Genomic DNA, 13,975 nt, shown 5'->3' with positions numbered 1-13,975 from the left:
AAAATGTTAAGAAAAATGCCCTCTGTTGCTGTTCATTTGGTCTCCTTTACCGACCTTGATTCGATAACCATTCTCACCACTCTTTCTTTAAACCCCTATTATTTTCATTTTCCTCTCGAACAATAATATCACTCTCTTAAAAATCAGATCTTGAACCTCTTTCAAACCATTCAACAAACATGGGTGGCAGAGCTATAATAACAATATTATTATTATTATTACTAGTAATGCTTTGTGGGTTTTGTGAGTTGGGTGAGTCTGCAGTAGGGGTGAACTGGGGTACCATATCCAACCACCGGTTGTCTCCTGAGACGGTGGTGGATCTTTTGAAGGCTAACAACATTCAAAAAGTGAAGCTTTTTGATACTGACCCGGAGTGTCTTCGAGCACTTATGGGGTCTGGGATTGAGGTTATGGTTGGTGTGTCCAATGACCAGTTGGCGGATATTGGCTCCTCTGCTGTGGCTTCTGACTTGTGGGTTTCGCAGAATGTTTCCAGATATATGGTTAGAGGTGGTGCTAATATCAAGTATGTCTTGTTTATGTTTCGTTATTTATGATGTTGATCTGATGCTTTCTTATTTTTGTCACTTATAGTACAAGTTAAGAACTTATGTTTACATCATTATATTCCTAACTTGTACATAAGTCAGACTCTTGGTCAAGTCAAATCTGGAAAACTAGAATTGAGTGCATACTTAAGAAATTGAGTCTTGAAACCTTTGAATTTCTCACATCAAGTGTTGGTCAAAATCTTGATTAGGTGCCGCTTAAACGCGAAGGGCTACCGATTCGATTAATTGGGGAGGGCTACCGATTCGATTTCAGTCAAAATTGGTCAAATTTCTTTGAAGTATATGATATATTAAACTTGTTTTGGACAAACATATATAAAATTTTGTATTTATAGAAAAGGAAGGCAATTTAAACGCGTGAATAACTTGTAAAACAAAGATTCATGTGTTTTTATTTAAAAAAGGAAAGGTTTTTAAGCTCGTAAATTTGGGAAGAAACATCAAGTCTGAAATCCGTGTTCCGGATGATGAAACTGGGCTTATGTCAGTTTGCCACATGATCCGGCCCGTCAAGACGTTTCTGTACATTACTTATGGACCCTGTAACTCCAGATGTAGCCCAACTAATGCTCTTTTATAAGTTAGGCCTTTTCCAAATATGAGGCTGCTAGCTTTGTATCAATACTTGAGCCCATAACCACTTTCGACTTGATAGTTGATAATGGTATTTTGTATTTGCGTCCAAGATAGATCAGTGGTTCTAATTCTTGTAATTTGATCTAGGTGCATCGCAGTCGGAAATGAACCCTTCCTTTCAAGCTACAGCGGTCAATTCCAGTCATACGTGATGCCCGCCATAACAAACATTCAACAATCTCTAGCAAAAGCCAATCTAGCAGGCGCAATAAAGCTAGTAGTCCCATGCAATGCAGATGCATACGAGGCATCTCTCCCTTCACAAGGAGCCTTCCGACCTGAACTTACCCAAATCATGACCGACCTCGTCACATTCCTAAACTCCAACGGGTCCCCATTCATCGTCAACATCTACCCGTTCCTTAGCCTTTATGGCAACTCAGACTTCCCTCAAGACTACGCGTTTTTCGAAGGCACAACACATTCGGTCACTGACGGACCAAACGTATATTATAACGCGTTTGATGGAAACTATGACACACTAGTTTCCGCCCTTAATAAAATTGGGTTTGGGCAGATGCCCATAGTTATAGGCGAGGTGGGTTGGCCCACAGACGGAGCCATTAGTGCAAATGTTAATGCCGCAAGGGTTTTCAACCAAGGGCTTATAAATCATGTTTTAAGCAACAAAGGGACTCCACTTCGGCCCGCGCAGCCTCCTATGGATATTTATCTTTTCGGGCTGCTTGATGAAGAGGCTAAAAGCGTGCTGCCCGGGAGCTTTGAGAGACATTGGGGCATTTTCTCATTTGACGGGCAGGCAAAGTACCCGTTAAATTTGGGTAACGGGTTGTTGAGAAATGCTGAAGATGTTCATTATTTACCAGCGCGATGGTGTGTCGCGGATCCATTTAAGGATTTATCTGGTGTTGAAGAACATTATAAACTTGCGTGTACGGTTGCAGATTGCACGACTTTGAACTATGGTGGTTCGTGTAACGGGATTGGTGAAAGGGGGAATATTTCTTATGCGTTTAACAGTTATTATCAGGTGCAGAAACAGAATTCTCAGAGCTGTGAGTTTGATGGGCTTGGAATGATTACTTTTGTTAATCCTTCCATGGGTCAATGCAAGTTTCTTGTTGGTGTTGCTGAGGAGGTGATTACTAGGAGGGTTTCCCATGGTTTGAGGTTGCGTGGCGGATCGGTTATTATTTGGTTATTGGTGGTTTGGTGGGGATTTTTGTAAGTTATGACATGAACTTGCTAGTTAGATAGTTTTATATACTATATTGTATTAAGGTTTAGTAGATCATACCCATTAACAGATTTTGTTAGTTATTAATCAAACTTATGCTAGATGTTAAAACTTCATGAGTTGCACATGTGTTTTGTAATATAAGATGTGAACATTCTTCCATCAACATCTTCATTGCATGCATAATTACATATTAACATATAAATACAAGTTTCATTCTTGTGTTTAGAAGCAAAACATTACAATCTTTCTTGTAGCAGAAATTTTCAAAATGGGGTTTTTTAAACACGATGACGAGCGGGTGGTATATTGTTGGACCTCAAATTTGGGTTAGTCGTTATTTAAGACGGCGATTTCACTTTGCAAAATACTCCAAGCATCCAAAGTCACTATATTAGCTGGTGACTTAACCAAAATTTAACGTCTAACAAAAGTACCATCCATTTGTCATCACGGGTTTCTAAAAGATCCCATTTTCGAATAGACTTCTTATTGTAGCAACCGACTTTTTTGGGGTTGATATTATGTTGGAGCTCCGTGGTCAGCAGCATCCAGCTATATCTTCACAACAGATTCTTCCACAGTGACAACCTGCTTCATTAAGCTAGCGTGTTAAAGTTCATAAAAACCAGTTAATATTAACCACTATAAAAACCATAAAGAAGCTAAGAACTTGACTGATATTCAACTATTCGTTGAAAATGATCTAACCTGGGTCTGGGGGGTCAAAAGTTCTGGTATCAGCTGCAGCATGAGATGCTCTGGGATCTGAAGTTGCATAGATCAATGCAGCCATTGCTAGGAAGCACATAAGAAACCTTGCTAAAGTTGCCATTGTCTCCATCTTTCTTTGCATTAGGTATTATCTAACAAGTGAGGGTTAACTTGTTACTCATTAGTTGGGGTTAATATATAAGATTTTAGTGCTTTTTATCTTGAACTTGCATGTTAAGAGTATGTGATGAGATGCTTTAAAACAAGCACAACAATGTTGACATTACTTTGGTGTGTCGTACATGATGTTATCAAATGAAACAAAATGTTTTTGTTTAGAAAGTAAAAAACAAATTTGGTGGTGGCTAGTGAGTGGTTCAGGACGGATGCATTCATGAATGTTGAAAAGAAGCCAATAAGCATACTTTAACTTGTAGTGATCCAAATCCACAAACCCACTATTCTCATAATTATTAGGCTAAAGGGGAAGAAAGGGGGGGGGGGGGGTTGACGTCTTTTGGGCTCAAATGGCTTAAAAGGGATATGCAAAACGAACAACCGTTAACTCACCGTAGGAGCTCTCCTGCGATCAGCCCACGGCATGAGAATAAGTTAGATGTTCTTATGATCGGTAGGCCTGTAAACGAACTGAATGGAAACGAACAAAGACATCTTTGTGTTCATTCATTTAACTTTAAAATGGACACAGCCAGTTAATTGGATAAATATTTGTATTCATGTTCGTTCGTTTAAGAAATGGAACATTTCACGAACAAAGATAAACAAATGTATATTAACAAACGTACATGAACACAAACGAAAATAAACAAACATAAATGAACACACCTAAATGAACACAAACGAACAAATATAAATATTAAGTAGATGATTAAATCCAAAAAAGAACATAAACGAACACAAATAAAAGAACATAAACAAACGTTCATGAACATAAATAAATGAACGAAACATGTGTTCATGTTCATTCATTTAATTAAATGAACACAAACTTTTTGTTCATGCTCATTCATTTATTAAAAGAATGAACATAAATGAACTTCCCCTCAACGGCTCATGAACTGTTCACTAACGTCCTGTTCGTTTACATGCCTAATTATCGGAGTAAAAGAGTAAAAGAGAGATGAAGTTAGAATGTGTTTACCTGGGATGCCTATAGTGGAATGGCTGGACTCTTGGGCCCTTCTTGATCGTGGATTGAACTTCAACTTCTTAGATACCATTGTTAGACACACACTTACAATCCAATGAGTATTGCAAGTATGAAACAACAAAGATTGTGACTGAAACAAACTTGATTAACCAGATTATGACATGTATGATTCCAGACTCTTTGTTCCAATGGACACTGTATAAACAAGGTGAAGACTCACGATGGTTATCTCCACAACAGTTTAAAACGCTTGTTGATAAACTTTCCCAACTAACTGTCCTACCTATAATCTTGGAGTCCACCATGTTCATGCACATCACTATATCTTTGTTTGTCGGCCCAAGGCCCAAACACACTTACCAAACCATCAAACACACTTAACGTTTGAACCCAATTACTCAATAGTTTTAAGCCATTGTTATAAAATTCAAAATTTTTACAACCCAAATCATAACCAATAAACCCATTTGAAAATTTAATTGTTTAAGCCCTATAAAAAGTCTTTTAATTACCAAATATTCAAATTTTTTCTTGCCATCGGCCCAAATATTTATAGTGATTATCGGGGACAACCCTGTATTTCTTATGTGTTAACAATTATTATCAGGTGCAGAAACAGAATATTCAGAGTTGTGAGTTTGATGGGCTTGGAATGATCACTTTTTTTAATCCTTCCATGGGCCAATACAGGTTTCTTGTTGGTGTTGCTGGGAGGTGGTTACTAGGCAGGTTTCACAAGGTGCGAGGTTGCGTGGTTGATCGATTATTGTCTGGTTATTGGTGTTTTGCTGGGAGTTTTGAAGTTATGACATGAACTTAGTTAGATAGTTCCATATACTGTTATGATATTAAGGTTTAGTAGATCATACACATAATAACCCATTTAGAGATTTCGTTAGTTATTATACTAGATGTTAAAACTTCATGAGTTGCACATGTGCATTGTAATATAAGATGTGAACATCAGAACTTCCATCCATCAACACCTCCATTGCATGGATATTAGTATTTCAAAACAAATTTCATTGTTTTGTTTACAAGCAAAAGATTACAATATTTATTAATTGTAGCGCAAATTTTCAAATAGGTTTTTTGAAAACGATGACAGGTGGGTGTTTTTTCATTGGACTTCAAATTTGGCTCACTCACCATCTAAGATGGCGACTTCACTCTACAGAATACTCCAAGCATCCAAAGTCGCTATATTAAAAGGTGACTTAACCAAAATTTAATGTCCGACAAAAAACATCCCTTTTGCCATGCGTTTTCAAAAGAACCCATTTTTTGAAAAAAAAACAAAAGGAAAAATAGCTCTTATTGTAGTAACCAACTTTGTTGGGATTGATAGCAGTCAACAACATCCATCTACACAACACACTCTCCCACATTGGATGAACGGCTTCTTGTAAACGAAGTTGCAGCAGCGACAACCAGCTACACGGAGCGTATAAAAATTTATAAAAAAAACAGTTAATATTAATCACACCACTTAACAAAAAAAGTTTGATGTATTATTTAATTATTCATTGAAATGATCTAACCTAAGGGGTGAATATTGGTATCAGCTGCAGCATGAGATACTTTGGGATCTGAACTAGTTGCATAGGTGGTCATTGCAGCCATTGAAGCCATTGCTAAGAAGCAAACAAGAAACCTTGTTAAAGCTGCCATTGTAACCATCTTTCTTTGCTTTAGGTATTATCAAACAAGTGAGGGTTAACTTATTGTTCATTTTGTTGGGTTTTATAGATAGGATTTGAGTGCCTTTTGAAGTGCGGCTTGCTTTTATCTTGAACTTGCATGTTGGAGTATTTGATGAGATGCTTTAAAACAAGCACAACATTATTGACCAATGGTACATGCATGGTGTTATTAGATGAAACAAGATATTTTTGTTTAGAAAGTAAAAAACAAATTGGTGGTGACTGGTGAGTGGATTAGGATGGATGCATTCATGAATGTTGAAAAGAAACCAATAAGCCTACTTTCCCTTGTAGTGATCCATATCTTCTTCAATCTTTCACAACCCACTATAAACTTAATCATTAGGCTAAAAACATGCTTCATAGCATAAACGTTTATAAATTTTCATTCCTACTTTTCAAGGGTGACATTGAAATGTATTAAATTGTTAATAGGTTCGGGTTTTGGACTTTAGGGTTTCAAGTTTCTTGTATTAAATGGATTGTTACGATCATTACAAAACTTGCAACATTAATTTGGTTTACAACTTTTGCAGATTATAGAAAAACCAAGCTGAAATAATTAATTTGTATCAAAATAAAATAACATTATCCAAGTGATGGGAAATAGTTCATGCAAGTTTAATTACTATCAGATGGGAAATATTAATATTTTTTAATTTAAGGTTGTAAAAAGGAAAGAAAGCGTGGCCCATCAAACTAAAGTTATGTGCTGATCACAAGGGCTTTGGAAGTCGGCGAGTTAAGGAAATGAAAACAAGGTTTTTGAAGGAAATTAGTTGGAGAACCTTTGCGAGCTAGAATCGAGGACGTAGTTTATATATGAAAGGAGTAGAAGCACATCAGCCATGATGATTTCTTTCCGGTGATCACGATAGGGATTGAGGTTTGATTAAATATTTAATTTTAATGTTTAGTATTTGCACTCGATACATGAATGCAAGTTATTGTTGAAAATCTTGATTGTGTCATTTTATCATAGAGAGACTCTAGATGTTTGTGTTGTTTTGATGTGGTTCGTGTATAAAGTTAGTCAATCAATCCATCTAGGCTATGTAACCATTTAATTATTTATATTAAGCGTCGTGTTAATAGCTTGTTGGTAGTTATGTTTAACCACTTAAACTGGTATTAATCATAAGCTTGTGATTTATATTCTTTTTGGTGCGATTGATTTTGCGTTGATTCGACCGACGGTTTATAGTACTTAACCGGCTCGTGCCTAGCTATAGTACACTCTAGTTAGTTTAGTTAAGGATTGTTAAACCAATAATGTTATGTTTTATATAGTTAGAGGGTTTTGTCTTTATATGGAGAGTCGTGTAACTATATTATCTCAATCAATAACAACGATTCAGTTCAATATGGTACCACAACCAGGAGTCTAAGCGCTCCACTTCCCATTCACTTGTAATCTCTCTTATATTATTTTTTTTTGCGGCCAAGTCTTCATCTATGGCAACCTTGGCTGCCTTCACTACTGCTGAGAAAACAACACATAACACACATAAATTTGCTTTCACCTTAACCCCAACAAACTATGGGTATTGGAAAGCAATGATTGAACCCTTCTTACTTATTAACAATCTATTCGATTATGTGGATGGCACAATTCCTTGCCTAGAACCAACTATCATTATTCAACCATCTAAAGAAGGTGAAGTCTCATCAACAACTAATAATCCGACTTATACCCGGTGGATTGCAAACGATGCCCACGTCCAGATGATTATCTTATTAACTATATCTTAAGCATCTTTTCAACATGTTCAAGGTACTACTTCTCGTGATCTATGGCTTTCTTTAGAACGTGCTTAACCACCAAACACAGCCTCTCGTGAGTATACTTTAAAAACTCAGTTGCTTAGAATTATGATGAAAGGGGATGAAACTCCAATTGTATATTTGACCCGGACAATGGAATATGCGTCGGCTTTGTCTAATATTGGTGAACCTATGAAAGATAAAGACATGGTTATGCTCACAATTTCTGGATTGAGAGAAGAATACAACAGCTTAAAATCTACTCTTCTAGGCAGACACCACCTATTACGTTTAATGAACTACATGGCATTCTATCAGATCATGATTTTGTGTTCAACAAAACAAACCCTATTTCTCCCGCCTCATCACCACAGATGTTTGCTGCTACTACTCAACAACAACTAATAAACACCAATCCCTCTCAACAACAGCTTGCAACCCTACAACAATTAAACCAGTTAGCGGCTTAATTGGGTTATCAGTTGAACCCGGTTAAACCACCAGCCCAGCAACCACAAGCCTTCTATGCTGCCCGACCACCAAACCATCGAGGCAATCGTCGGGGAAATTCTCGCGGTAATTACCGTGAAAGTTATAATCGAACCCGTGACAGTCAGCAATCCGATTCTAATCGACAATTTTCCTGGGCAGCAACACACAATATGGTGTATGATCACTGTAACCGTTGTGGCATAGGACATTTACCATATGAGTGTCCAAACCAAACAGCTCCTCGGTCGGCCCCGAATCAGTCTCATGCTAATTTTGCAAGTTTTTCACAAACTGGTTCAACTTCAGGAGCCACATGGTGCCTCGACACCGGTGATAATTGCCATGCCACTCCCGACTTATCGAAACTTGACAACTCCGAAGTATATCTAGGTAATGATGCACTCCACGTTGGTGACGGTAATCCTTTGCCCATCCTTCATATAGGTTCAACTAAATCGTTTTCACCCCATAGAACATTTAATCTTGATAACATCCTTCATGCTTCTGCTATTCAAAAGAATATATTATATGTTAAACAGTTTTGCCTTGATAACAATGTTTATTTGAATTTCATGCATCTTTTTTTGTTGTTGTGAATGACGAGTTTTCACACAATATCCTCCTCATGGGTCCAAGTGAGAATGGCCTCTACTCCATCCATCTACCACAACTTAAATCAATTCCCAAGAAAGTCTTCACATCAATAAGAGCACCCTCAACAATTTGGCATCAACGTCTTGGTCACCCACATAACCAGATTTTTCAATATGCTATTTCAAATTTTTCTTTGCCAGTTTCAAATAAATTACATTCTACCATATGTACTCCATGTTAGTTAGGAAAATCTTCCAAACTTTCTAAGGATAATTCTAATTTTCAAAGCAATAATATTTTGGATTTGATATATTGTGATGTCTGGGGACCCTCTACTACAATTTCCCTTGATGGTCATCGTTTTTTCTTGTTATGTGTTGATCATCACTCACGATACATGTGGTATTTTCCACTTAAGCCAAAATCTGATGCATATACAACCTTTACTCATTTTGTCATCATGGTAGAAAGACAATTTAATACCAAATTAAAATGTGACCAAACTGATTGGGGAGGGGAATTTCGTAATCTATCACCCTTCTTCACAAAACTTGGCATCATTCATCGACGTTCATGTCCTTATACTTGTGAACAAAATGGTATCGGTGAACGCCGCAACCGCCACGCTATTGAAACCGATCTTGCTCTTCTTGCTCAATCCCATATTTCACAATGTTTTTGGCATTTTGCCTTTGAAACTGCTGTTTATCTCATTAATCGATTACCATCAGGAATATCCTCCAACAAATCCCCTTTCCAACACCTTTTTAAACGAAAACCTGATTACTCGTTTCTCCGTGTTTTTGGGTGTCAATGCTTCCCTTACCTTCGACCATATAACCACCATAAAATTGTCACACCCCGACCAAAGGCGGCGGAACATGCCAGGGTGCAACGTGATTGGACAAATACACAAGACAATATTTAAAGTGAAAATATTTATTCAACTCATTTTATTTCATAAAACAATAATCAACACATCTCGTTCACACAAACAAATTTGAATACAAGTAACAATTATATTGTTCGTTTTACTAATATCCTAATAGTCTTGGTAACGTTTTTCATCAAGTCCTCGAGTAAACAAAAGTCAAACCTGTAACATTTCATAAAATAAAGTTTGTCAATACAAAGGTTGGTGAACAATTCATAAGTTTGAGCATATAAGTATATAGTAATAAAAAGCCACAAAACTTGTATACGAAACGATAAATAAAAGCAACAATATGGATAATATGAGATCGCTAACACATTAGCGACACCTGCCATAAAAGGATACCAGATGGTTCATGATTTTATATGAGGTCGTTAATTAGAATACATTAACGGCACCGTCTATAAATAGATTCGGATTTCATGAGGTCGTTAATAAGAATACATTAACGGCACTGTGCTATAAGAGAATACCAGATAGTTCACGGATTTATGAATCAACCTTCCAAAAACGGTAAACACTTAAGCATATAAGCATGTAAGCATAGAACACCATATCGAGCAATTATTTAAGTAAAGTATACAATCACGTTTGTGGGTTTAAGATTCAAGTAAATAAGGCATTTAGTTTGATAAGTATGAAATGCACCCTAAAACGAAAGATGGAAAAAGGGGTATGAAAGTACTCACCTCGATTGACGAATTGAGAACTAACAAGTGATCGACATATAGAATGCTTGTGAACGAAACGAACGAATCCGACTTGAAAGCTAATTGAAAAAGAATAAATAAAATATATTAATGAACTTGAACTTTAGTTGAAATTACATTTGAAACAATAAACGAGAAGGTTCGGTTGTTAATCGGATTACCGGTTAATTTGTTAACAATTAGGGACTCACACTTAATTGATAATTTAAAGTAAAGTAATATTATTTTATTTGGGCTTTTAAATAACTAAACCAATATTAAATATAAACAAGACGGGTATTAAATCAAGGGTTTGGTTTTTATGAAAAAATGAATTGATAATAAAGCTTATAATAATATTATTAATGATAAAGATAGTAAGGATAATAATAATTCTAAAACAGATATGTTAGATATATATATATATAAAAGATAATGATGATAATAATAATAACAATAATTTTTATTAATAATACTAATATAGTATAATACTAATAATAATAATTAAAGAATAACGATCTTAGTATTAATTAAAATGTTGTTGATAAAAATAATAATAATAATAAATAATACTGATAGTAAATAATGATACCACCCTCGATGTTGGTTCGATTTTCTAAACTAGTTCACATAATAAATATAGTAATATTATTGCTAGTAATAATGATAAAAATATGATTTTAATAGATAATAATAATAACAACTTTAATATTTATAAGTACAATGATAATAATAATAATATTAATAATGGATACATATAATAGTAAGTTTAACATAATAATACTAATAACAATTTTTATGTAGTAATATTAGTACTAATAGTAAAAAAAATTTGTTAAGTATAAAAATAACACCAAAACTGGTCTAGGATGAGACTTGAACCCGAGACCTCTAGTTTAAGAACTAACGTACAACCCAAAACGAAACCAAGATAACAATTGTTAATTACACTCATAAGAACTTAATATATCCATTACCCGACTGCTCATCTTTTCCCCAAATCAAACCAACTCCATACCGTTTCAACCCGTTTCAAAGAAGATAACCGATAACATGAAACCGATATTAACAATTTAGATCCGATATTTGATATGCGAAAACTGACAACACTAAAACCTGATTTACTTTACCTATTAGACGTTCATATGGCCGTGGCTCTACTCCAGGAAGAAACAGAGCCGATACCGCCGGAGATTTGAAGACAACAGTCGGAGAGAGAGAGAGAGAGAGCGACTGGGAGAGAGAGAGAGAGTGACAGAGAGATTGAACAGCGGGGAGAGAGAGAGACTGACGGAGAGAGATAGAGAGATAGAGAGAGAGAACTGCGGGGAGAGAGAGAAAGCCAAAGAGAGAGAGGGACGGAGTGAGAGAGAGGGAGAGAGGCAGAGAGAGGTAGAGAGAGAGGGAGACGGTGGGAGAGAGAGAGGCAGAGAGAGACTGTGAGAGAGAGAGGCAGAGAGAGATGCTTTTTCGGTCGCTGGAAAAGCTACCGGAGAGGGAAAGAGAGGTGGCTGAGGGTGAGGGGTTCGTCGGAAAAACGTGGGGGAAAGGAGAGGGGGGATTCGGTGGTCGGTGGTGGTGCGTCAGGGCTCGCCGGAGGTGGCGGCGGCGGCCGGAAAAATGGGAGGAGAGGGAGAAAGAGATGGAGGCTAGGTGAATGAGATTAGGGTTAGGGTTTTATGAATATGTATGTATTTTATATTTTCAAAACAAACCCTCATGTTTCAAACAAAGTTTAAAATGAGTTTAAAGGTTTTTACAAAATAAAGGTTTACAAAAACTAATACATCTCGAGACCCGAATTTGACAAATGTCATAAAAATGGACTTCCGCTCTAGATCATGTGTGTTCCTTGGATATAGCCCCAATCATCATGGTTATCGTTGTTTTGACCCACTTACCGAACATATCTACATTGTCCGACATGTTCGTTTTAATGAGGACGTTTTTCCTTTTCAAGCTCCTACTCCTCAACCTACTATCCCCATGACCCCTCCATATGTTTCTGTCTATCCTACACCCTCTCCACCTCTCTCCAATGACAACACCCAAACAGAACCACCAATTCCTACACACATCACATCACTAAATACCACTCATCCTACCGCCCCTACACCCTAACAAACTGTGATGCAGTACCTTCTCCACCACAGTCACCACTACCTTCACCTGATCCAGTTCCTCCTCCTTCTCCTCCTGCCACTCGGCCTAAGCCTTCCCACCTTCATCAAAAACCAAAACAAACAAGTCCATATGATTCATCAGCCTTTAATGCTACCCGATCTCCATCTCCCATCGAGCTTACATCTTTTACCGTTGTCAATAAATCCCCGGAGTGGCATTATGTCATGACTGAGGAGATTCAAGCACTTAATAAGAACAGAACATGGTCTTTAGTTTCTTATGTCAACAATACTAATGTTATTGATTGTAAATGGGTGTGTAGGTTAAAGAGAGACGCACGAGGAATGGTCACCCGTCATAAAGCACGTCTCGTTGCAAAAGGGTTTACCCAGAAACATGGTATTGATTATCATGAAACATTTAGTCCAGTAGTCAAGGCCACTACAATTCAGGTCCTTTTGTCTCATGCGGTGTCAAACAATTGGCCTTTGCGCTAGTTAGACGTGCAAAACGCTTTTTTACATGGAGATTTGCAAGAAACAATTTACATGAAGCAACCACCCGGTTTTGTTGACCCAACTAAACCGAATCGCGTGTGTCTTCTACACAAATCTCTCTATGGGCTTAAGCAAGCCCCGCGGGCTTGGTTTCATCGGTTGTCGCAACTGTTGGTACAACTTGGTTTTTGTGGATACAAAACTGTTTATTCTCAACTCGGGTGGCACTCTTGTCCATGTTGTTATTTATGTGGACGACATCATCATAACCGACAACAACTCCTCGGCAATTAATGGTCTTTAACAGCGCCTAAGTTCCATATTTTCCATCAAGGATCTTGGTAAACTTCACTACTTTTTGGGAATTGAAGTTCTTCACCATAAGAAAGATCTTGTCTTGTCTCAAAGGAAATACATTTTGGATGTTCTTCAACGATTCAGTCTCTCGGCTTACAAACCTATAAGTACTCCAATGAGTATATCCCAAGTGTTGACCATTGATGATAGTCCACTTCTCCCAGATCCAGTGAAGTATCGTCAGGTTGTTGGAGCCTTACAATATGTTACTCTTTCCCGTCCGGATATTGCCTTTGCTGTAAATCGTGTTTGCCAATTTATGCATGCTCCAACCGAGAATCATTGGTCAGCGGTTAAACATATTCTCCGGTACCTAAAGGGGACTACAGATTTTGGTCTCTCTTTACGTCATGCTACGGGTACCGCACTGCAAGTATTTACTGATGCCCACTGGCCAAATATTGTCTCTTCACTAATACAAGCTTTTTTGTCGACCGTCGATCCACCGGAGGGTTTGCCATATATCTTGGAGCGAATCTCATCTCATGTCCTGCCCGTAAACAACGAACTATTTCAAGATCGTCAAC

At 37.2% G+C, this 13,975-nt stretch overlaps 1 protein-coding gene and 1 long non-coding RNA gene across 2 annotated transcripts; one reads left to right on the top strand and one right to left on the bottom strand.

Moving 5' to 3' along the window:
- The first annotated feature begins 120 nt into the window (after positions 1-120).
- Positions 121-2,596, top strand: LOC143585151 (glucan endo-1,3-beta-glucosidase 5-like). Its single transcript, XM_077067000.1, has 2 exons — positions 121-529; positions 1,299-2,596. The coding sequence occupies exons 1-2, from the start codon at positions 180-182 to the stop codon at positions 2,398-2,400; spliced, it is 1,452 nt and encodes a 483-aa protein (XP_076923115.1). The 5' UTR covers positions 121-179; the 3' UTR covers positions 2,401-2,596.
- Positions 2,597-5,260: 2,664 nt separating this feature from the next.
- On the bottom strand, positions 5,261-6,463 carry LOC143585154 (uncharacterized). The gene is made up of 2 exons (XR_013144510.1): positions 5,836-6,463; positions 5,261-5,728 (listed from the first exon to the last, which is right to left on the bottom strand). It is a non-coding gene; the product is annotated as an uncharacterized LOC143585154 (long non-coding RNA).
- Positions 6,464-13,975: the final 7,512 nt, after the last annotated feature.

This window comes from Bidens hawaiensis, unplaced genomic scaffold, assembly GCF_021521415.1.
Source record: "Bidens hawaiensis isolate Kalapana, Puna unplaced genomic scaffold, B.hawaiensis_p1.1 tig00033584_1, whole genome shotgun sequence".
In the NCBI taxonomy this organism is placed as follows: domain Eukaryota; kingdom Viridiplantae; phylum Streptophyta; class Magnoliopsida; order Asterales; family Asteraceae; genus Bidens; species Bidens hawaiensis.
The sequence above is the reverse complement of the archived record's forward strand: the minus strand, read 5'-3'. Positions and strand labels throughout refer to the sequence as shown.